The sequence below is a fragment of the Sphaerodactylus townsendi genome, linkage group LG08 (assembly GCF_021028975.2).
Source record: "Sphaerodactylus townsendi isolate TG3544 linkage group LG08, MPM_Stown_v2.3, whole genome shotgun sequence".
Lineage (NCBI taxonomy): Eukaryota > Metazoa > Chordata > Lepidosauria > Squamata > Sphaerodactylidae > Sphaerodactylus > Sphaerodactylus townsendi.
In genome coordinates this window covers 61794960-61820785 of record NC_059432.1, presented here as the reverse complement: position 1 = coordinate 61820785, position 25826 = coordinate 61794960, and the positions used below count along the sequence as shown (strand labels likewise).

The 25826-nt window shown below is 42.9% G+C and overlaps 1 protein-coding gene across 6 annotated transcripts in view; it reads right to left on the bottom strand.

Moving 5' to 3' along the window:
* The window catches only part of NT5C2 (5'-nucleotidase, cytosolic II), an 80367-nt gene that overhangs the window by 20126 nt on the left and 34415 nt on the right, over positions 1 to 25826 (bottom strand). For 4 of the 6 annotated variants that reach the window (XM_048505053.1, XM_048505052.1, XM_048505056.1 and 1 more), the window contains 5 exons: positions 10540 to 10657; positions 7359 to 7454; positions 6618 to 6709; positions 6403 to 6460; positions 5541 to 5634 (listed from right to left, as the gene is read on the bottom strand). In XM_048505053.1, coding sequence (XP_048361010.1) covers positions 5541 to 5634; positions 6403 to 6460; positions 6618 to 6709; positions 7359 to 7454; positions 10540 to 10657 — 458 coding nt within the window. Of the gene's footprint in view, positions 1 to 5540; positions 5635 to 6402; positions 6461 to 6617; positions 6710 to 7358; positions 7455 to 7547; positions 8133 to 10539; positions 10658 to 18730; positions 18791 to 25826 lie in introns of those variants that run through there. The other 2 variants (XM_048505055.1, XM_048505057.1) reach the window with 2 other exon arrangements.

The following is a 25826-nucleotide window of genomic DNA, read 5'->3' as shown; positions in this document are numbered from 1 at the left end:
GTATATTTGTAATTTTGCTTGTATAAAACTAAAGCATTTATAACTTTTAAAATCCCTAAATATATCAAATATTGCAATTTTTTTCCTGTGCAAAACCCCCCCCCCCCCCCGTGACTTCAAGATTTCTGGAAATTTTACATCTTTACCCTCACCTACAGTTAACTATTATTAAAATATCGTCAGAAATTTCCTCCTGAACCTGTGGCAATAACTGAAGTTTTAAAAATCAATAGGAGCACCCCAAAAGTCTATGAAACAACTCCCCCAACAAAACACAACATAGAAGGATCCATTAGATACTCACCGTGAAGGGTCTTTCTACTGTAGGTTAGTGGGGCATCTTGTATGGGGTGTCTTCTCCACCAGTTGCAGAGAGGCAGGAAATGACAAAATAATTATCCTTGTACTTCCTGTGCAATCTCCGGGGTCGCTTTCCCTCAGTTCCCCCGCCTGGCACAGTAGTATTAAACGTGTAACGCAAACATATAACAGTAACATGGAGACAACAACGGCTGAACAGTAACCCTAAACTGCTGTCTGTCTGCAGACTTCACTGAAGGAATTTTAAACGTATTTTTGTGGAGAGCAAAATCGGGCACTAATAGAAACTAGGGAGGGCCAAGATGCCCCACTAACCTACAGTAGAAAGACCCTTCACGGTGAGTATCCAATGGATCCTTCTACTGTAGGTGTGGGGCATCTTGTATGGGACCTCCCAGAGCAGTGTCCCGAACTCGGGTGGGTTTCATCAGTCCCCGATAATGCTCTCCAGAACCCTTCTGCCAAAGGCTGATTCTGCCGAGGCCAGGGACTGGATTTTGTAATGACGAACAAAGGTGGAAATGGATGACCAGGTTGCCGCTTTACAGATGTCTTCCACCGATGCGTGATTTCTAAAAGCCGCGTTGGCGGCCGCATTATGGACTGAATGAGCGGTGATTCCCGAGGGAATGGTGAGACCAGAAGCTTTGTACGCTTCTCATATGCATGCTTTTAAGGTGTTGCTAATAGCTGCCTTGGACATTAGCTCCCCCGATTTGGGAGGGTGAATGTTTATGAACATACTTTCCGATTTTCGAATGTTTTCTGTTCTGATAATGTACGCTTTTAGGGCGCGGCGCGCATCTAGTGTGTGCCATAATAAATCTTTTGGATGAGTGGGATTTGGCATAAAATTTGGAACGATGATCTCCTGACGAGCGTGAAACTGTGAGTTCACTTTCGGAATAAATGTAAGGTCCGTACGGAGGCACACTCTGTCTTTATGAAAGATACAAGACTTACTGTTCACTGATAGAGCTCGCAGTTCCGAGACTCTTCTTGCTGACGTTATGGCGATCAAAAATAAGGTCTTCATCCTTACCCATTTGATGTGTACCGTTTGGATGGGTTCAAACGGGGGCTTTGTGAGAGCCGATAAGACTGAATGTAGACGCCAGGAGGGAAATCTGTGGATCACTGCTGGTTGAGACAATTTTACTCCTCTCAAGAAATTTATGATATCTGGATGGTTGGTGATTGGATTGTTGTCAGTGACTGGAAGGACTGTCGCAATTGCTGCCAGTTGTCTGCCTAAGGTGGAACATTTGAGACCCATGGAGTAGCCGTGCTGCAGGAACTCCAACACTACTGTGGTTGCCGGTACTATAGGGTCGTGTTGTTTAAGTTGGCACCACCTGACGTACGCCTTCCATGAGGAGTTATAGATTCTGACTGTGGAATTACGTCTGGCCGCTAAAATTGTGGCTGTAACTTGCTCCGAGTATCCTTTACTACTTAGGCTTGTCCGTTCAAGTTCCACGCGGTCAGATCCATGTGGGATCTGGATGTACTATAGGGCCCTGAGTCAGGAACTCGGTTGTGATTGGTAGGGTCAGAGGTTTCGAGACTGACATTTCCAGGATTGTGGAGAACCATGGTCTCCTGGGCCATCTTGGAGCTACTAGTATCACTGATGCGCCTTCCGCTATAATCCTGCGCAGAAGTCGAGGGATAAGTGGAAACGGAGGAAACGCATAGAGAAGAGTTGTCGGCCACACTGCGTTCAGAGCATCCGCGCCTGTTGCTTGTGGATGGTAATTTCGTGTCATGAATTTCGGAAGTTGTGCGTTCTGTTGTGATGCGAACAGGTCGATCTCTGGATGGCCGAAGGTTTTGCATATAAGGTCGAAGACAGATGGGTCGAGTCGTCATTCGTGTTCGCATATTTTCTGCCTGCTTAGCCAATCTGCTGTCACTTGTTTTTGTTGGAGTTGAAGGTTCTCCCTTGTTTGTTGAACTGCTTAGGTGGTTGTTTGTAGTTCCGAAAGGACTGCTGGTTTTGCCAATTCGTTCTTTGTCCGTCTCGTTGAGACCTAGGTAGGGTCTTGTGAGATCTGAAGGTAAATTTGTTAGTGTTTGATGTTCTGTCTGGTCCCCGGACAGATTTTGGCATCGTCTTTTTGTTATCTTTTGTTTGGACCAGGACTTGGTCCAGTTCTTTACCGAATAATGCTTCTCCATAGTAGGAGTAACCAGCCACTACGTGCTTAGATTGAATGTCAGCTTGCCACGGACGGATCCATGCGTTGCGTCTGGCAATCATGTTGGAAGCCATGGATCTTGCCCCTAAGGCCATGGCATCGAAGGTGGCATCTGCTATAAAAGAATTCGCCGATAGAATTCTTTCTATGCCCTCCCTAACACCTTTAGCCTCGACTGGTATCATTTCCAGGAGTCTCTTTAGCCACACCAATGTGGCTCTGGCCACAGTGGAGGAGGGAGTCAAGGTTTTAATGGCTGCTGCCAGCCATTCATGAGACCTGCGCACAGCCGCCTCTGATCTCCTATCCAAAGGGTCTTTGATGTTCCCTTCCCCTTCTTTTGCCACCAAGGCTCCAGAGTGCAAAATTGTAACGGAGGCATCCACGGGAGGATTTTGGAGGAGAACGTGGAATTGTTGAGGCATCAAATATTTTTTCTTAAAATTGTTGGGCAAGCCTTTGTGAGAGGTGGGATTCATCCATTCCCTTTGAATTCTTTTTACAAAGCATTCAGGTACTGGGAAGAACTTTTCTCCTTCGTTATCTTTGGGGAAGTAATCAGATTTTCCTTTAGGGAACCCCTTAATTGGTTTCCTGGGGGCAGGTGCCGAGGTCTGAGATAGGAGTTCTTCGGCGTCTTCAGGATCATGGAGATCCAGGGCAGAAATAGTTTTGGAAATTAAGGTTTGTATTTCCTCGAGTTTGAAAAATTGAGTGGATTGTTCAGGGATTGTTTCAGTGGTTTCCTCTGAATCAGAGAATTTTTCCCCGTCAGCACTCTCATCCAGGCTAGATAACCTTTCTTCCTCCTCCTCTGGGAGGGCTAAGGGATCCCTTCTGTGAAAAACGGAGTCCTCCCTACTGGGACTGCGTGATCTAAGGGATTGGGACTGGGCTCGGGCGGCAGCAAGCCTTTGATCTCTTGCATCCAAAGCTTTGTCAATCTGCCTGCTGAGGAACTCTGCAAAGGCTTCAGGGGGCGCACTCATCCAGCTTGAAGCCGGAGTCATTTGGCCTGGGGCCGAACCTCCCTGTTCTGCAATTTGCGGGTCTTGCCTGAGTGGAACACAGGGAAGAACCGTGCAATCATCTGTGCCGCCCTCGGAGAGGCACGACTGCTCCGTAGCCCTGGGAAGGCTGGAGGAGTCGGCAGCGGAGTTTCCCTCAAGGGGCGCGCCCTGGGAAGGCGCAAAACTCCCGTCGGTTTGCAAACGTCTCTTTTTTGCAGCCACGACCGACTGCGCATGCTCCTGGGCGCTCGTTTCTCCCGCACCCGACATTTTGGCGGTTGTTTTTGCCGCGGTAGATTTTGCTCCCCCTGTCTTTTTCTTTGCCTTCCCGGGGTTCGCGGAGCGAGTTCGCTCGGCAGCGGAGGCCACGAAGGTCTCCTGTTCTGGGGAGAAAGATCTAGCTTCCATTTCGGCTTGGGGGAGTGTTTTAGAGTCAGTGGTTGCCCTGGGGCGATTTTGCGAAAAGATCCCCTATCTACGCTGGGGCCCTTCCCTAAACCGGAACGCAGCACTCACCCGGTTTTGAGACAGACCTCAGACAGACACAGAAGACAAACGCAAGACAAACAGAGGGTTTTTTGTCAGAGTCTCCAAAAAACACGTCTGCTCTCTGCAGTGGCAGGAAAATACTGAGGGAAAGCGACCCCGGAGATAGCACAGGAAGTACAAGGATAATTATTTTGTCATTTCCTGCCTCTCTGCAACTGGTGGAGAAGACACCCCATACAAGATGCCCCACACCTACAGTAGAAAGATCTTGACAACAACTACAGCAAAACAACTGTGCAACCAGAATCAGAAGAATGAAAAGGGATACTTGTTTTAAAACAGCAACAACTTGGAAAATCCCCCCAAAGCACAAGCAAGCCTTTTAAAAATTAAACAGTGTTTAGAAACAGAAAAAAAGTGAAGTAGTGAAAATTCTAAAACAAGCCAACAATTTTCTTAAAAATCAGCATATAACAAAGCAAAATAGAACTACAAACTAAAAAGAAAATAAAAAAACTGACTCCCCCCACCACACACGCTACCACCATCCTAGCAAAAGGGGAAAAACCCAGAACATCTTGAAATAATATTTTGAAACAAATTCCACCAGTCCAAAAAATGTCCAGTAGACACAGGACAAGATCTTCCCAGTAGAAATCCAAAGCAGACCATAGCAGTGGCAAGCAGAATCCCTTTCCAAAACCCCTACCTCTGAAATGTGGATCAAGCTGATTTGATCTCTTTTGCCCATGCTTAGAGCCATGGAGGGATTTGAAAATCATCACAGCCAGGCAGACAGTTCAAGTGTCTGATCCTATTGCCTGAGATAACTGCTTTCCTCTTCCTTTCCCTCCCTTCCATTGCCAGGGAATCCTGGCAAAAACAGCCCCAGAAGTCTTCAAATGGCAGCCCCAAATATTCCCAGATATTTGCAGGATTTTCAGGAAATTATATTCAGAATTCTGGAAACTTAAATACCATTTTTGCCTGACTGGAATATACTTGAAAAATACTGATTAGATTGGGGGGGGGGGGGGTATTTCCTGACCAGAAATATCCAGGTACACATACCTAAGCGTTGACGCGATAAATGGAGAACAAAATAGTTTGAAGGCATATTATGTATTTCCACCTATGCAAGTTACCCAGTGCCTGGGTGGCAGGTCACCTGGGAACCATATACAAACTGCTCTTCAGGGGGGGAAAAAAGTAAAATATATATGAAATGAAGGCCTTGGCCCATGTTATTCTGAAGAATCACAGTTGCTCAGTCTAAACATGAAAGTATGGAGATGGAAGGCAGAAGAAAAGGGGAAGAAGTGTGGAGGTCAGGCGTGAACCATCTCTTCAACATTCTGCTTCTTGCCCATCATACCAACAGTCCTTAGTATTTAATATTCACCCATTGGTTGACAGAGCAAAGTTCATACTGCGACATCTTCATTCAGAAGTTGGAAAGAGGTTTAGCTATGCTGATGGACACTGAAAAAGTCACAAGAAAGGCTCAAGTTTCAGTCACCTTATAATGAACCCAGTCCACAGCATCTCTAACATCCTGGAACATGCTCCTGAAGGACATGAAGAGGTCACCATCTTTAAACCCTGTTTCACAGCTATGAGAGAAAGGAACAGACATATTATACAGTAAAACAGAAGCCAGTTAACAACAACAGTTCAAGAGGCATCAGAACTCCTGCAGAACTGAAACTGGCAATCTTGTACCTAGTCATAAAACCTTGGTAGAGTTTATTTCCATGGAAGCCAGATGGAAACTCATGCATTAAACTTCATAGCTCATGAACGGTAGCATCCAACTACTAAACAGTCAGGCTGCATACTTAAAGAGCCATACTTCACACAATACATTCTGTGACTGGAACTCCACACATTTAATCTGGATCTAAAAATCACCTGCAGGACTCAATCTGGATTGGGACATATAGGTAGACACCTCTTACATTTGAGAGTTTCCATGATCGCCGCCACCACCACCCCCTCCGCCCGATTGCAACTTTAAGAGAGGAGAGGCACAGACAAAACTTCCCAACTTGGAAAACAACATGAGATGTTTAAAAAAAAAGTTTAGTATTAACATCTTAATTCATATTCTTCTCTCCTGCCAATTTATATGTACACAATTCCTGTCAAAGAACTCCAATGTTACTTCCAGCCGAAACCAAGTCAGTGGTGTTTCACCTCAAATAATGAAATCATGAAAATCTTGCAATGATTAAATGGCAATGCTTATCAACACAAACAATTCCTTCAATTCACTCTGAAGTGACAGTTTCATAAAAGTTCACACAAAAATGTGTATTGATCTCTGAATACAAGCAAAATTGATATGACATGCATCTTAGATCTCACAATTACACACTCACCTTGCATATCTGTCACAGTTAGTAAAAAAATCAACCAGACAAGCCAGCAAGTAGGTTTCTGCAAGAAAAGGAAAGCCAAATAAAGGCAACATTAATCATTATGTGAAGCAGATGTTTACACAATTATATTCCTAACTTTGATGTTTAACAGTGGCACACCAAATTAATGTCATGGCACAACATTTGCCATCCACACCCTCCATTTAGAAACTCACCTGGTAGGTTGAACAGAGTGTTTAGAATATAAAACCTGTCAGTGTCATCCCTCTGGATGAATTTGTTAGGATACTGCTCTCGGATCTCTGGCCTAAAAAAGACAAAGGGGAAAGGGGCCATGATACTTAAAGGATGTTAGTGAGATCACAACAGTTTCTTTACACTTTTGTAGCAATTCTTACTAGAAGCCAAAAAGCCCAATAAGCAAGCTCAGCCGTTAAAAACACTGTTGTTAGAAATGGGACTTTGAGACAACATCAAGACTCATTCTGATATACCTTCCTTTCAGATAAGGCTATGAATACAAAACTTAAGCAATATAGAGAAAATTACTTCTTTCTGTTCTCACTTGTGCTCCCTCCTGAATCAACACAGGAACCAAAGTAATAAAACATAAATCTGTATTTGACTAGAACACAATTCATTAATTAAATGGTACCACTCTTAATTTAACATTTCTGTAAAAAGACACATTCAGCAACATTTAAAATATAACTAAATATTTCCAGCATTACAATATGTGATGGAAGGTCTCATCATCACACAAAGTATGACTAGGCAAATGAAAATATTTATCTCAAACTGTCTTGAGTTCCTCCAATATTGAAGCATGACGATAGCAAAGCTTGGGTACCTTATGAATTTAGAAGGGGCAATGACGTGCTTGGACAAACACAGAACATGATTAACAACTGAATGCTACATATATTTCTGAAATAAGTTCCATGATACCTACTCACCCTCGCATGAAGTTAAAGCCATGTGCACACACTAAGATGTTCCCATAGGCATCAACTTTCAACAGGTTTCCATAAAGGGAATCAAACACCAGGCCTCTATCAAAGAAATACAAGGAATGATATAAGAATTTTATACCAAGCAGTGACCAACAGCAAAACTTTAAAAGATAGTCTATTGGAATGGCATACCTGAGCCAGTTCTATCATGTTCTGTCCAAACTAGAATCTGACCCTAAGGAGGACACTTTGCTGACAGAGTCCCATTGAACTTTTGTTTAGCTGCAGAGGAAAAAATAGTCTGCATTGCCTGGATTAAAAGTACAATTGATCTGTTCTCTTATATTTAGCTCATTTATCTTAACAGGTAGGCTGATTTGCACATTCAGTAGGACACTTACATAGCTTTCAAAACCCAAAACTTAAGTACTCCCACCGAGCCCAGTCACTGAATAACTTCAGACAGAATCTCTTCAGATATTCTTCACCATAATTAGATTAAAATAGACATTTTTTAAAGCTAAATGCTAGCAAACATTCACCCTCACTGTTTACAATGATGCTGGAGAGTAAAATAATTTATGTAAAGCACTTTCAACACACTAAAATGCTAACATCACTACTGTTGCAAACTAAATCCCTTTGAACAAGTCTACAGAGAGAGTTAACTGTCATTCATATGCCCAAGTGCTTTTCCAGACAAGCCTTGATTATAGGTGTGGCGCAGAGCGGTAAGCTGCAGTATTGCAATCAAAAGCTCTGATCACAACCTGAGTTCGATCCCGACGGAAGTTGGTTTCAGGTAGCCAGCTCAAGGTTGACTCAGCCTTCCATCCTCCCAAGGTCAGTAAAATCAGTATCCAGTTTGCTGGGGGTAAAATGCAGACAACTGGGGAAGGCAATGGCAAACCACCCTGTAAACACTGTCTGCCTAGTAAATGCTGCGATGTGACATCATGTGACATCACCCCATGGGGACTACCTTTACTGTTTTTAACCTAATTGTAGTAAATAGAAAGGGCTGAATTAGTTGTGACAGCAGAAAGAACTGACCCAGTCACAAAAAGCACAATTTTAAAAGCAAAAAGGAACATTCAAATAAGGAATAAAGATCTTCCCCAACTTGCAAATCCCCACACCCTGGAAATTTCTTTCCCTGAACTTTTTTCTCCTCGGTTGTTCCGGTACTAGAAGTCATCTCAACTAGGCAAAAAGTACTTGGAGAGTGGGACTGCTGGAAGGTTTGGCACCCCTGACTAGCAAACTGTTTTTGTTACTAACTTGAACTCCACTTTTCTGTGATAAAGGTTGGTCAATGCTTTTATACCTGGAACTGCTACCATGTCTAGTTTCGCTCAAGAAATTATCATGCTGCTGAGCAAAAATTACACTCATGTAGCATGATTAGTGGAAACTTCCTTGGAAATAGCCTCACCATATCATATTCTTCCTTTTCTCCCCACAGTATGTAGGTTATTTCACTTACTCATGATGCAACAGTCACATGGTGTGCTTCCTCACCCACACTCCACATCACTGACTTCCACTGGTGGGAGAGGATGGGGAACCACATGACATGACATCATGGCAAGTAAAATAACATGAAATTGGGAAAGAGGTGAAAATATTACACAAGGGAGCAGTTTTGAGCAGCCACCCTATTCCCACCATAACTTGTAGCTTAAATGGGCGAAGCTGAGAAAGAAGCAGACAAAACAAGTAAACTAGACTCTACCATATTCTCATCTCTCTAATCCAAGGCTCCCCAGCTTGGTTCCTGTGGATGCCAGGACACCCATGGACACCTTTCCTGGGTGGGTGAGGTCAGCAAAGTTTCTGATCAGCTGCTGGAGATTTGATTGGCAGTTCAGATTTTTTTAAAAAAAAATTCTAACAACAGCTGTGGCAACAGTTGCCACCACTGCACAAGGGTCTTCACTGTGTGACTGAAGGTAAGCTACAGCATCCATTTTGTAACTGACTCTGCCTCCTGTGCCAGTTATTTTGTGGCTGCCTATGCTATGCTATGTCAGAAGTCCAAAAGTATTCACAGGATCAAAGAGGTTGGTCACCTCTGATCAAGTCAGTCAATAGAACGAAAAATCTCAAAACTTTTAGTAAAAACTAAACAGATTCAGTTTGACTACACAAGGACCTTATAGCAAAGATACCAAGGAAAGACTTATAGGGCCCAGAATTCGGGCTGACACGTGAATCACCATATGGACGGCCCTGGATGCAGGTAAAGCATCACGAGAATAGCACATAAGCTTTTCATACTTACTCAGATTTTACTTCACCTCTAACTTTCAGATGTCTTTGTAGTGGCATGGTAAAACATGAGCACATACTAGGGAATACACAAAAATTTGGGCACAAGGCATGCACCCAACTCACCCTTCCACTTGTTCCCTTCATTATGCACTGATCTAAGGCCAGATCTACATACTTGTCTTCGAAACGTTACATAATGCACTGTGAAGATTCTGCCATCCCATTTTTATATGGGGAGGCATTCTCTGTGATAACTTTTCAAAAATAGAAAAATCCCTGTGCAAATTTAGATACCTGAAAAAAAAATGAAGTGGCCCTACAGAAAGGTGTTTTAATTTTTTGGGGAACTTTCCAAGAATAGTTTTTTAGTTTCTTCCAACCTTTGCTAAATATAAGTCTGCTTCCACAAGGACTATGGTAAACACTAAAAAGTTTCCCTTTTAACAAGAAGCTTCCCAAGGTGGTTAGTTAGCTGCTCTTGTCCCCAAGAACAGTCTCCAACACAGCGAATTGGGGGGCGGGGTGGTGGTGGTGGCAGCAGCCCCACTACATGCAAGGAAGAGCCTAAGTCTCTAGATCCTTCTGGACCCATGACCAGGTGCACACTTTTTTGTGCTTCAGATCAACCCAATAAAGATTTTAGCACCCTTGCATTCGATAAAACTTCATAATATAACTGAGAATGGGGCGAACCCATTACATGGTTTTGTATTTCTCGAGTTTTCTAGCTACTCAAGTCACTTATCCAATGCACATTTCAGTGGATCTTCCAAGACACACTGCCTGTTCACATCACCTGTCTGGCACAAGCAAAATTGCTTACATACAAAACTGTGTAAGATGATGCTAAAATTATGCCATTAGAACAGTACAGAGCAAAGAAGACCTTAAGGAGGTTACAGACATTTACCTTGTTGGGAATGCAGGATCATAGACAAAATTGAGCAGCTCTTGAGGATATCCAATTGAAACTAATCGCTCAACTGTCAGGTCAAACCCAAGGGATTCATATTCTGGAGATTTATACACTGTGACAAGATGAGAAAATTCAGGTTATTTTAGAAAATACAAGAAACAAACAAAAATCCCACATCTGACCAAGGCACAAAATGTATTTTAATTCTGTCATTCTGTTCTGTCCTTACTAATAATAGTCATTTGCTTCATGTTTCTTAAATAGTAAGACTTTTGTAGCTATTATGATTATAAATTGTTTCATCAGAATAGAAACACGATTCATATTTTACCAGCAGAAGGAATCTAATGAAATATTAGCTACATTCGCGAACAAGATATTCGCTATTGTCCCAGGGGAAAAATATTCTGAACAGCTCTATCTCCCTCACCTCATTTCACTTCTACATATTAAAAGGCAGACAGACCTACTGGCCCTGATAAGATCAAAATGCAATCCTAAAATCTATTTAAGCATCCCATGGAGGTGTGTTACAGGGTTTAGATTGCCTTCTTAACTGCGAGGGGGATCTGCTAAAGTCAACTGTCATGTTGCCAAGTAACATATTAATGAAAACTACAGCAAAATATTTAAGTTTCTATGGAGGACTAGTACTCTGTGCAAAGAGAAAAGAGATGTGAAAGCCGAGGAAAAACTATAAAATGGGTGGGACGGGTGGACCAAGGGTATCTTTAAAAAAAAAAGTTTGAGTTTTTTCCCTTTATTTCTCAAATGGAAAAGTTTGAAAACTTTTGGGAGAAAATGCCTATGAAATATTTTACTTTGAAATTAGTGAAATGCTTTTTATAATGTGTTAAGTCACTGAAAATGTATAAAATAAAAGTTTGAGGCCTTGTTCTTCAGTTTTTCCAACAGAAATTTGGGTGAGTGCTGAAAACATTTCTATGATTTTTTTCCTTTTGAAATGAATGAACCATGCTAAGATAGCATAGAGTGCAGCAGTCTGCAGTTTCTTTTGCTTTAGTATTAGATGTACTTGCAGTTTTGCTTATAGAAAACTAACCATTTATGCCTCTAAATTCCATAAATATGCCAATTAATACAATTTTATTTGCTGTTAGAAACTGCATTTTATGTTGTTAAAGCAGCAAAACAGAGTTTTTAAAAGAAAAAAACAGGAAAAAAGTCGACAGATACAGCCAAGATAATTGGGATGTCTTTACACTGGGCCTTCATTTCTGTTGGCTTGTACTCTCTCCAAGGGGCTATATGTGACAAGTCCTACAATCACACATTGTTGGACATTATGCTAAAGCAATCATTCACAACTAGATTCTCCTGAGTGGGCAAACCAATCCAGCTGGAAATGATTACTACAGTGCAATGATAAGCCAATATCCAATGATGTGTGGATGCATTATGAGCCATAATTGAGTATCTTCCTTTTCAGGGTTGGTTCAGAAATGACTCGGGCACATATGCTACTTATGCAGTAGAACACAGAAGTAAGAATTCCACTATGTGCACATGGAATACACATACACACTGTATAAAGTGAGAAGCAGGGACTATGCACACAGGTCTTGGCTCTCATTAGGTTTACATGCACAAGCTCAAGACATACAGAGAGAGTGTCTATTTAAGCAAAATATGGATAGCATAAATTCCACATATGCAACATGATGATACAGTTACTCATTTTACTTATAAATATGTATTACTGTATATGAAGTACTTTATGCATTTAGGGTAAGCTAAAATGCATTTTTGACACTGAAGGGCATCATTTCCATAAACAAGTAGAAGTTATTTTCCGAGGAATGAGACTTTCAAAAAGTAGATTAATTCCAGGAAAGCTTTTTAAGGATTCAAGTATTTAAAAACTGATATCAGAATCTAGAGAGAGAATGGTCAGGTAAGATATGTATTTCAAATTGCCTCATAGATTCTATGAAATTTAGAATAAGGTTGAAAGAAAATCAGTGGTAGTTCTGCAGATTGCTAAATTTTCCCCATCAAATAGCTTTGACATTAAACACAATTTTAGGCCTCTGTACTAAAACACCAGTATGAGAGCATTCTCCTAAATGTAAATTTTGTGAAGAAATCTGATACCATACATTCAGATTTGAATATATGCAGTATTAAGACCATGTCTATATACACTTAAGAAAGCCAGGGTAAATAATGCAGTCTTTTAAAACTAAAATATTTATTTATATTCTGCCTTTTCTCCCAATGGGGATCCAAAGCAGCTGATATTGTTTTCGTCTCCTCCATTTTATCTTCACAAAAGCTAAGTGAGGCAGGTTAGGATGAGAGTGTATGACTGGACCAAGGTCACCCCCAGCTAGCTTCCATGGCAGAGTGGCAATTTGGACTTGGATCTCCCAGATTGTAGTCCAACACTCTTAACCACCACACCACGTTGGCTCTGACACTTGGTTTGGACATAATCAGATTTTTTTAAAAAAAATCAGCTTGATATAAAATGGAATCCCAATTCGATATATGCATGTAAAACCAAAGCCTGCTCTCCACTTAGAAGTTTGTAAATCAAATTTCTGACCCATAATCAAATATGCTTGGCCGAATCCAAAGGTGCCACTATGCCCACGCTAGAGTTCAGGGTATATGTGGAAGGAGTCCACAGTTTCACATTTGAAGTACATCCCAATGTGCAGCATCCCATATGGTTCATGTAGAGACCTTGTCCCTCAGAAGCAGTTTCCCCTGTGGTTGCAGAAGATGGGGGAGTAGGAAACAACCCTTCCACTGAGTGTAGGTCACAGATCTTAGCATCCAGTTTGTGCTGTTTTATAGATTACCTTTCCATGTAAAAAGAATAATGAAAGAATCAACCTAGACTAATTGGTTAGCTACTGAATGGAACAGAATGCTGGACTAGATGGTCTGATCCAGCAAGGCTCTTCTCATGTCATTTTATTTGGTATGTATTATACAGCCACGGAGGCAGATGTATTTAATTAAGTCGTATTGACTTTCCAACCTTCCACCATTACAGTACATGAAACTTCTAGATATCATGAAATCAGGACAATGTTTCCCATCAGTCTGAAATCCAACACAGAATCTATTTATAGAGCAGCATAAAATCCAGCATAAAATGGGCAAGTTGTAAAAAGTTAAAATATTGTTGACCTTGAAGGTACTAAAAATATACAATCAGTTTTTGTGCCCAGAAAAATATGGCTTCAACTTCTTCTTTTGGTGGTTTATATTCTGTAAAATAAAAAAATCAACAGTGCTCCTGAGCGTTGCCATCAGGGATGTGGTAAAATTCATTTTGCATTCATATACTGAAGTTTCAAAGTTCATTTAAATTATTTTTCAAGTAAGGACAAATTAGGAGTGCAGATATATTTAACAATGTAAACCTTTTCCAAGGTATGTTTTCCTAAAATAAAAATAGTAACCCCTTACCCAGTCAGACACAGGGAAGGCAGACTGATAAGCAGTAGATATGATGGGAGTTTCCAGGAAAGAAAGGCAGATGGCATATGGAAACATCAGACTGTATAATGCCAATTTCTTGGGCCATGTTTGAAATTATATATTCTTTATCTTAAAATGCAAGGAAGGGGGGGGGGGGATATCTCTGAATTATATAACCAGTCTCATAGAGGGTTGAAAGTGGCAAAAGTTTGCTTTGTTTTTATTCACCTTTCCACAGAAGTGAAAAGGATCACTGCATGATGATGATGATGATGATGATGATGATGATGATGATGATGATGATGATGATAATGAAACTATTACTCTATTTGCCAAAAAACTTTTAACATGGCACACAGTTGATGGGTTGCCTTATTATACTGCTGTGCTGTTTACATTATTGTCGATGTCAGGATTTGACAATATAAACCCCAAATGGATTCTGAAGAAAAAAAATCAAACTCATTTAAAACTTAAACTTCAGACATCTACATTGTCTCTCACTCTTTCAGCCCGTATTTTCTTCCTCTTCATTTTGGGGTACAACGCAGAACATGGGACCAGTGACATATCAGATGTTTAACAAGAACTTTGCAACATTTTGAAATTAATAACATGGGATGCCACATGGAGAAGTTGATGCAACAGCAACACATTTTTACAAAACTATTTAAAAGAACAAAGAACAGCATAGTTACCTGGAACTTAAATTGTAAATGAACACAGAATGTCAGACTGTACAGCATCTGATTTTAAAGTTACTGGTAAACTTGATGATGGGGTTTTAAAGGGATAAGTCAAGAAGCATCAGGCACTAGAATTCAGCTCCTGGCTCTATAAAATGCCATCTTTTATGTCATCAAGTCAATTCCTTCAGTCCATCCTAAGATCCCATATAGCCTCATTAGAGGTCCCCCTCAGCTACCCAAGATCTGCATTTCCTCATCACAAATACTTATGAATAAAACGGAAGGAGAAATTTCCTGCGTGTGAGGAAGGATCAGAGTGGGTTTGATTTAAATCATGATTTACGTAACTAGCCACTAAGACTAAATTTAAATCATGGTTTTATACATAAAGACTCATTCTTGCTGATATTATTCTAATATTGACTGCCAGATGAAGGTTTCATTTTTAGAATTATTTTCCAGGTTAGTTTTTCAGTTACATCAAAACAGCTAATTTGTTTATACTATCAGAAATACATAGATAATTATGACATTATTGCAAGGTGAACTATCTCCACGTTCATCCGGGCCACGCCACTTGGCATTCTTTGTTGCAATGTTTGTATTTTGCATGTATGCATACTTTACCCATAGGTAGAGGCACTTCATTAAAATATTCCCAAACGGGATGTATTTTATGGCTTCAGGCTACACATACAAAGTTCCCAAGACTTGTGGAGCATTCTGTGCAAAAGATTTCACTTTCATTTTGACTTCTTGCCCCTCCCTCCTCACACAGCTCTTCACACAGACCTATTCCACTTCTAGAAACTTGAAGTAACAATGTCTTTTTCTCAACTCTATGATTATTTTATAGCACTTTTGCTGGGAAGAGGCATGTTATTTCTGAAGAAACAAATTTACAGTTTTGAGAACTGCAACACCATCTACAATAATATCTTCTAGACAGAAAAATTACCCAAAATAATCTTACAGAAACCTCTGGGAGAGCATGATATTGTGAATGGATTAATGGAATTTATTTCACCAAAAATTTAAGCACAACATAAAAAGACATCCTCATGCTACATAATTTAAAACTAATCCTTATTTCATGATGAATAACCTTGGACTATAATATATCTTAAACAGAAGACTATTTTTAGATAGATTTTCCTCAAAAAGCATTTTTAAAAATTCTATTTAATCTTATTTAAATTAATCCTTGATATTTATCCACAATGTTGAGCAAATTTTCTGCACTCTTGTTGACATGGCACTTGAGTAATTATTTGGCAGTTTGAGAATTCACACACTAGAAGTTCAGTTCTGAGGATGGAAGTAACAGGGGTCCCAACACGAACCCTCCAGGTGCAACTGCACCTGTGGACCCCTTTTCTAGCACTCGGCTGGTACCCCCTGCAGCATCCTCTGTGGTGCATCGCGCACAGCCTTCCCGGGCATACCTACCCAGTGGCTCCACAGCTGTCATCGCCCCCTCAGTCTGCAAGCAGAGAAAAGATCAGCCACCACAAATGGCTGCTTGCCCACTGGCTGAGGGCTCTGCCCCTCTGCCTCTACACAATTCTGCCAACCTGCTCACTAGCACCCCTGACCACCTCACCCCTTCCATTGAGACCAGAGCATTGTTGCCTGGCTGGACCCAGCCGGGTTTGCTGCCTTCTCCCCCACTCCCAACGTAGCAGCAGCAGGAGTCACGTATGCAGGCCCCACACATAAGAGGCCAGGTGGGCCAAGCAGCAGGCCAGGGCTCTGCTGCATAGAGGCCTTTGCTGGTCTTTCTTTTCGGCCCCTTCCTGAGTAACCCACACCTGGGATTCTGCATCCGCCTCAAAAAGCACTCAGCCACAGGCCCACAGTCAAGATGGAGCTCCAGAGGGGTGAGCCTTTCTTGAGAGAATTGAGAGCACTGACTGTTGGCCTGGCCTGTGTGCCAGTTGGACATCTTCAGCTCCTTCCGGCAGGACTGCATCTTCCTCATCCAAAACCAAAGCAACTCCCACAAAGTAAACCTTAATTGAAGCACATTTTCAACTGACAGGAAAGGAATATTAAATTACTCTTGACTGTAACTGTTGTGGTCGCCTAAGAAGTCACACATGGGTTACTGTGCATGCTCTGGCTTACTGCTGAGAGATTTGGAAGCCAGACTAGGGATCTCCAACATTGTACCCACTGAAACCTTTTCTAGCACCCACCAAGTGTTTTAAGGAAGTGGGTAGCGCCAGGTAGGGCATTTGCCTAGCAAAGCTTCAGGTTGACCACTGAAGATTTGAGTGCCTGTGAAGATTTTTTAAAATGTTGCTTTGGTAACAGCTGCCACCACAGCACACGGATCTATATTGTGTTACTAAAGTTAAGCTGTAGCAATAATGTTGTGGCTGGCTCTGTCTCTTGCAGCAGCCGTTTTGTTGCTGCACACACCATGCTGTGTCAGAATTCCAAATCTTCCTGCAGGCTCAAAAAAGTTGGGGACCCCTGAGCTGTACACACCCTTGGGAGAGGAAAATCCCCCACCACTAGTGCTCAATTTCTCTCCCCTTGCTTGCTCCATCATTTATTTTTCAAATCCCAGCTCTAACCATTGTCACTTTCTTCACCTGAACACTGCCATTTTCTCCACTTCCACCCTGTGCCAGTTCATGCTTTATCGAGACATCCTCAGCCGCTTTGCTACTATCTCCACATACAACTCAAGCCAGTCATTACCACTTTAGCCTCTCCTCTGCAACCTCTCAGTGCCGATTTGTAGCTCACAAGATTTTGTTGCTATTCTCATTTTGTGTTCGTTTGATTCTTAAATACCACTACCCCCTTTTGATTTTTCTCCAAGCCAGGGGTTCTCCTGAGTTTATACCAATAGCCTCCCTATCTGCTAATCTCACTGTGCAGGCTGGGGTTTTTTCTCCTCTCCATGCTGAAGCCAGTTTCAGAATTAGATTTATAGATGTTGCTCTCTGGTTACTGTGAGAAGAGAAGTTTTCCTTTAATTAGACAACTGGGAATGGAACTGGAATTTACAGAGCTCATGTTCCTTTCTGGCAACATTCTACATTATAGAGCACTGTACATCAGTCAAGATGAGTTACAAGCTCCTGACACTTTCTTGTAAGCTGTGGAAATGCTTATTTGAGTAATATGAGCTAGTCAGCAAGTAATACATCTATGACTAGCAGTGTGAACAACATTTGGGCACTGAAACAGTATCGTAATTAAGGAGGGGCCTGTAACTTTCATAAATGTACAAGTAAACTATATTGCTCAGTGCTAATCAGTCTTCAGTTCTCAAGCTGCTCTGTTATTAAAAAAAATACAATGCTGAACTGCATCTCTGCAAACGCCGTATAATGGTAATTAAACTATTTTTAAAAAATCGACATCCAACAAAATGTTGCCATGTGTAACCTGTTTGCGCAGTAAGCCAAATAGCTACAGATATTAATCTTAACTTTACATGAACACTCTTACTATAACTACAAACCACATCATCCTGTTCATCAAAAGGCATCTTCCCAAGAAATAACTGAGAGCATCATGCACTAAGAAAAACTATAAATTTATCCCAAGGTATCTGAGGGTTTTGTTAAGAAGAGATTTGGGGGTGGGTGTTGGTATAGTATGATGTCTTCGCAAACAGCCAAAGTTTGAAAACCAAAAACAGCTATTTGTTCTCTTATCAACCCCAATACAAAAATTACTTATCGCCAAGGGTTGAAAAGTACTTCAGCAGTGCAATCCCAAACACAGTCACACCCTTCTAAATCCACTGAAGTCAATGGGTTTTAAAGTGTACAATACGGTTTAGAATTGCAGTGTAACTTTCCAAAGGCTTCCTTATGCAGTGCACGTATCACAAGAAAAGCCAAAATGGCATTAACAGGAAGCTACATGATAAGATATGGAATACCCATGCACTCCAGTGTTACCTTTGCTACCAAGACATGTACAGTAGCAATTTTATAGCCTTCCTGAAAAGGAAAAAAAAAAATCTGCAGCCGCTCCAGCTAATGCAAAATGCTGCCGCCAAGATTTTAACTCACATGAGGCAGATGCAGATGCTGAGTGTCACTCCAGTCTTGAAGGAGTTACACTGGACTCCCCTGTCAAAAAGAAAGAATCAGACTGACTTTAAACTGAAACAGCGGTGTTGTGCTAACAGTGTGAGCATTTGCTGGAGCTACTGCGCAGAGAAAGACCAAAGACTGAAATATAAGCCATGTCTTCTTGGCATTTATATCTAGGTAAAATTTCATCTTTAAATCTACAAAATTCTCTGAGGTTAGTTCATCAAGATTTCCAGATGAAACTTCTGCAAAAAAAACCTTCAGTCATTGTGTGCATATAAATACAAGAACTGAGAGCAACTACACAGATTACTTTGAGATACTTTGTGGTACAGTTTAGTTAGAAGGTTGGGGGTTCCCCCCCCATTAAAACAATTTTGAAAAGGACAGATATTAGCATAACGTACGGGCAAGCATGGCAAAGTCCAGACAGAAAAACCTGACACGCTTTCTCCAAAATATTGTTAAAGAAATATTATAACTTAAATCTAATGCTTAAATCTATAACTTAAATCTAATGCTAAAATCTATAACTTAAATCTAATGCTTAAATCTATAACTTAAATCTAAATATATTAAAAATCAGACTTTATAAACTACACCAAATGTTCCAAAACAATGGATGTATAATAATTGTAATGGATACAGTGTCAAATAGGATGAGTTATAGAAAAAGTAGGAACTCATTTCTTCACGATGTTAGCGTTCAATCTAACAGAAGGACTGGCAACCTCAGCAAGGTGCAAGAGGATAAAGAAGAAAATGCATGTTCCTTTTTTCTCAACTGACTCCCATCTCAAAATGCCCCTGCTCTTTAATCCTTCCCTATCAACAGATTAAAAGAGAACATGCTAATGTAAAAGTTGTTTAGATAAGACTGACAATTCTAGTTTAATGTAGTAGCGAAACCAGAGAATGGACCAGTGGAATCCAATTGGGACTCCTTATTTTTTGGCTTGTAAAAAACATTCACAGGAAGTGGCTAGTTTATTCTTTTTCAAAATATTGATATTCCACACTCTATATTAAAGGTATATCATCAACAGCCAACCCTGCCCTCCCCCACAACTCTTTTCAGTTATAAAATCGACTGTGCCTCAATCTACTCAAGCACTTTCAAGCATAAGGGGCCATTTGACTGCATTAAAGGAAGCTCACTAGACCCAGCTGTTTGTCTCCTTCCTTCCCAATCTGCTTCTTACAGTACTGAAGCCATTCTAACTGGTCATTACTAAACAAGTTAGTTCTCTCCCCACCCCCTACCCCCCCGCCGCTATCTATACTCTGTTCCACAGAAAGATGATGGTACAGTCAGTTGAGGAGCAGAAGTTGAGAAAATCGTATGCTTCTGCATTAGAATATAGTTCTGAACAAATATAAGAATTATCATTCATTTTTACACGCTGCCTTTGTCAAAACCATTATTTTGTGCATTACTGCACATGGTGCTTTGATACAAGAGCATTTACAGTTCATTGAACAACTATTATCAATACTTGCCTTTTACAAACTGCGTCATACTTTTTCTTGGCAAAATGGCCGGCAGAGCAGGAGAAGGCATTTGTACTTCTGGAGAGAACAACCCATTGGATACTCACCGAGAAGGGGTCTTCTCCTGGGTGGTTGTAGGCCATGTTGTTTGGGTTATTCTCCACCATCAATCAAGGAGGCAGGAAATATACTTTGGTCACTTCCTGTAGGCTGGTCATAGCTATCTTGCCCCAGTATCTGACTAGCCAAGGATCGGACTCACCACAATGAGACAAGAACAATGAAAGCACAATAACACACACAATAACATGCTGAAAAAAAATGAACCTAACCTAACAACTCTGGAAGGGACCAAAGCTCAAAGGAATCCTCACAGGCTCTGAAACTCTATCTTGGAATGTTAACATTGCAATTTTATATATGAAACACATTACCGGAGAAGAACGAGAACAGGGAGGGCCAAGATGGCCTACAACCACTCAGGAGAAGATCCCTTCACGGTGAATATCAAATGGGTCGTTCTCCTGGATGGTGTAGACCATCTTGTTTGAGTACTCCCCAAGCAGTGACCTGTAGGGTGGGTTCTGTTAATCTCCGATAATGTGCTCCAGGATTCTCCTTCCAAAGGAGGCCTGAACAGCATCCAGAGAGGTCAACCTATAGTGCCTCACAAAAGAAGAGGGGAAGGCCCCAGTGGCCGCCTTACATATCTGTTCTAGGGACATGTGCTTGACCAAGGCTGCATTAGTGGCCGCACTCCGGGTAGAGTGGGCCATGATGCCACTGAGAACCAGTAGATGGCTAGCCTTGTGTGCCTCAATGATGCATGCCCCAATGCTGGAACTAACGGCCGCAGAAGACATGGCCTCACCTACCCTAGGGGGAACCATGTTAATAAACAGCAACTCACATTCTCTGATATTTTCCTTGCATATGAGAAAGGCCCTCAGGGATCAACACACAGCCAGATGGTGCCATAAAAGTTCCCTGGGATGGGTAGGGTTGGAGCAAAAGTTAGGCAGAACCACCTCCTTGTCGTTGGGTGGTTCGAACTTAAAAATATTTATTTTTGTTAATAAGGATAGTGGATTTAGGCTTGTTGTTCATATCCCACTGGGATACAGTGGGATACAATGTCACCACTGGGATACGATGACGACTTGTCACCACTGGGATACGATGACGACAGAGAGCGAGGGTCAGTCATCTTGATTGTGCCCTACTGGCCTTCCCCGTAGTTTTAGTGATTCAAGGATTATCAGAGACACCGCTCTTAATCCTTTCGACGGTTCCAGATTGGTTATCCCAGGGTCACCTGTGACATCTGTGGCATCTGGTTCAGTTTGACCGCATGGTTCTTGAACAGAACAGTAGGAGAAAGAAGAGCTATTCAAACAACGTGACTGAGACGTTGCTAGCATGTTGTCCCTCCACCACCAGGATTCACAGATCTTCCTGGAAAGAGTTTGTTCGCTGGTGCAGGGGGAAGCTAATCACACCAGAGACTCTGTCACTAGATGTTATTTTAGATTATTCACAAATTGGTCTCAAGCCCAGCCTTTATAGAGCCACCCTACAACGCCAGGTGGAGTTAGACTGAAACGTGCTTCATGCTGTAATGCTTGTGAGTTAACTGACTCAAGGAGAACTGACATTCCTTTTAGAATTGAGAAGTAATGATTATTACTTCTAAAATCAGTTCTTTATTCTTTAAATGAATGGCTGCCAAAGGTAACTCATTCTCTCTTGCCCCCCTTTGTGAAAGATTCCAGACAAAGTCTGAATGTGTTTTTAAGAATGTGGCATATAAATATTTGAAATAAATAACTTGTCAAACTCCGGTTAAAATGTTTAGTGCACCAGAATTGTGATTTCACTGGGGACATTCCTGTTTTTCTTGGGGCTGTGAAGAAGTGGGAGTATACCCCCCTTCCCACTTGGTCCAACAGAACGGACTCTATGGCCCTGATTAAGGTAAGAAGAGAGATTGCCCACTTAAGCCTGTCCCGTTTTTCCGGGGTGAAGCTGCTCGGTGAAGGGAGGAACCTGTCTTGTGGCAACAAACAGAACTCTAAGGAGTAACCGAAAGAAACTATGTTCCGGACCCACTGGGCAGCATGGGTTTCCATCCACTGGTGACAAAAAGACAGGAGACGCCTGCCTATCGGAATGCCCACATAGCCACGCCTTGTTGCTGGCACCAGAGTCAGGCTGAAAGGACTTATTGGACTTGTGCTGGCCGCAAAAAATCCTGCCACTTAAAATTACTCATCCCTGGCAGGACTAGAACCGGCAAGCTTTTAGACTGGAACACAAAGGCTGCATTACCCAACTAAGCTACAGAAGCTCTAGTCCGAGAAAAGGATTGCGTCTGCCAGCCTGCTGTCCTTCCCTCCCGGTAGGGGGGAGAGGATGAGTGAGAGGCCCTAAAGGCTGGCTTGGTTGAAAACCTGGGCTTGTCTGACCTGACAGATCCGGGCATGGCTCTCTTGTTATCTTTGTTTTCAACCAGGATCCTATCAAACTCCGAACCAAAGAGGGTACCCTCCTAAGAATCAAAACTGGAACCACTGTCTTAGAATGGGTTTCGCCTGCCATGGCTTAAACCAAAGTAGGCGGCGCCATCAAGGACACTGCCATTATACGTGAAGTGGTCAAAAAGGCATCTAGGGTGGCACCCACTAAGAAGGCCCTGGTCCTCAGGAGGAATGATTGCTAGAAAGCACTTTTGCCAGATGATAGTAGATCTAGCCGCCGTCACAGAGGGGGCGAAGATCCTAGGAGCCATAGCGGTGCCCTCATGGACCCTGCTAAGGCTGTACTCTGCCTTTCTACCCAGGGGATCCCTTAGTTTTTCCCCTCTGTCCCTCCAGACCAGACCACCCGAGTGAAATGCAGCCACTGGCCCTTCGACCAGTGGATCTTGATAAGACTTGTTAAGGTAATCAGGATCCAGGTACAGCTTCTAAAAAAAAGCTGGGGGGGGGGGACTTTTGTTTGCCGCAGTTCAATCCCATTGTCTGTTGAACTTGCCTCAGGCAAAGGGAAAAAATAGGAGATCTCCTCCACTGGGAAAACCAAGTAAAGGCCCCTAGGGCCGTGGTGGCGAACCTTTGGCACTCCAGATGTTATGGACTACAATTCCCATCAGCCCTTTCCAGCATGGCCAATTGGCCATGCTGGCAGGGGCTGATGGGAATTGTAGTCCATAACATCTGGAGTGCCAAAGGTTCGCCACAACTGCCCTAGGGCAACCCTTAATGGCTTTCGCTGCACCGGAGGAATTTAGGTCCTCAGCCACCTCAGAATCCTGGTCTTCCGGCTCTGAAAAGTGATCGGAGGCCAGATCAATCTCCCCCTCACTGAGGTGCTTCAAATGGAATAACATAGGATGTTACAAATGCCCCTAGTAGATGTCCTCTGGAAGCCCTCCAACCAGGGGGACAGGTCTCAAGGGACAGTGAGGGGAACATCAAGGACCCCCCGGATAAGCGTTCAAAGGTGTCCCTCAGAAGGGCCCATGAATGGCTGGTCTCAGCTATGAGAGCTCTTGTCCCATCCTACTCAATAGCCAGGGCAGTTATAGGCTGGATCTGTAGGGTCCTGGAAATGCCTCCACCCGCAGAATGCAAAAGAGTTCTGCCTTTATATTTTGGCTTGCCCACCAGCTGTCACGAAGGATGGGATTGCAGAATTCACGGATGTCCTTCCCCATTGTTAGGTCCATAAATTATAGCTTGCTGCCTCACTCAGGTTTTGCTAATGCCTAAGTGGGCTGACATTGTGGTTTTGTGCGTTAACTCTGACAGTTGCATTTAATACTTTCTGGGGATGACTAACTGGTTTCTAGCTTCCCAAACAGCAGCGCACCTTCTCCTCATAGACACTCTGTATCACTTCTCTGGAAGCTATGGCTGCCTTCTGCCTTCCGACTGGCAGAATGATACTCAGTTCACTTCTGCATTCTCCTCTAGGTGTCCCTGTTCGGTCTCCACTGCACTGTCGGAAATTTGGTCCTAGTGTTAACTGAAGCCTTCCTAATTTCCAGAGATTTCGTTCATAGATTTAGCTTGTGAAGCTATAGTATTCCCAATGGAATTGGGATCTAAATACCTCCATAGACTCCCTTGTCCAATTTCCATGAAAGTCCTTGTATGTTATTGGGCTTCAGCCAATTTCGCCCCAGGGCTAGGCTACTGATCCCTCAGTGCCTTAATTTTTTTGGCCCAGTACACTCTGATCTTCTGTACAAACTGGGGGTTTATCAGAGTCACCTCAGCCCCTGTCACAGGCTCCATAAATCTTACTGATTCCTTCCTGAGCCCTTGAGACTTGTAATACGTTAGCTGCACCAACAGGTTGGGCCTCCTGCATTTTAGCTTTGGGTCAGAATCAGCCCATTTGACAGTTTGGACCTTTTTGGTTGGGGACTGAGCATGAGGTTTCTGAAACCTGTGACACTGATATTTGAAATGTCCTTCCTGAATAGTAGAAACAGATTAACAATCCCTTCTTGTGTTGTGAGGGGGTATGTCACTGCCCTCTGAGTTATACACAGGCGCCAGTCAGTCCCTATCCCTCCTACAGGGAATGGGGGATCTGGATCTAGAGCGAGGCCTTTGCCTGTAAGGAGGGAGGGCAGGGGATGGCTGTATCTGCTTAGAGACCTCCTCCCTGATGGAGGAACGCATTAAGGCTACCAGCAGGTAATGGGAGAAGATGCTCCACTCCGAGGGAATGGCATCTGCCATGTTGCTTTCCCTCCCCCTCCTCTCTCCCGCTTGCCTGGAGAGTCCAGCTGATCAGGAGGCCTCTGCTGCAGAGAAGTCCACTCGACTCTGCAGAGTTGGAACACCAGCAGTGGAAACGGGATCAAGGCGGGAAGATGACCCGCTGTCTCGGTGCCTCCCCTCTTTGCAGCTGCAGTCACGGCTCTCACGCCCAGATGCTCCCTGGCACCCTGTACAGGGGCTGGTCGAGCGTGCACACGACCTACGCGCCAAGAGGACGATGGCAAAAAGGCCCGCTGGTTAGCCCCTCAGCTGCTCTGGGACCGCGGCTCTCATGCCCAGATGCTCCCTGGCACCCTGTACAGGGGCTGGTCGAGCGTGCGTGCCGAGAGGGCAATGGTGAAGAGGCCCACTGGCTAGCCCCACGGCTACCCTGGGACCCGGCCAGTGCGCACTTCCCTCTCAGCCACACGGCTGCGCGGGGGAGAGCGGGAGGCTCAACTGGCAGACCTGGTAACTGCCCTCCGTGTTCTCCGCTGCTGAGCGGCAGAATCCCTCCTTGTGAGGAGAAAATGGCGCCAACGCCATAACCACTGAAGGGAAGGCTTTTTTGGCGGGAAGAGGGAAACACAAGGAGGGCAGGGACCACAGACACAGAGTTACAAGGAAAAAAGACTACAAACTCTCACAGACACAGAAAGGAGTTTTGGGATCCAAAGGACACGAAGTATATCAATAAGCAAAGAGCCTGTTGAATTTGCTGCACTCCCTGACGAGGCGGGAAAGATACTCGGGCAAGATAGCTATGACCAGCCTACAGGAGGAGGAGGAGGAGGAGGAAGAGGAGGTTG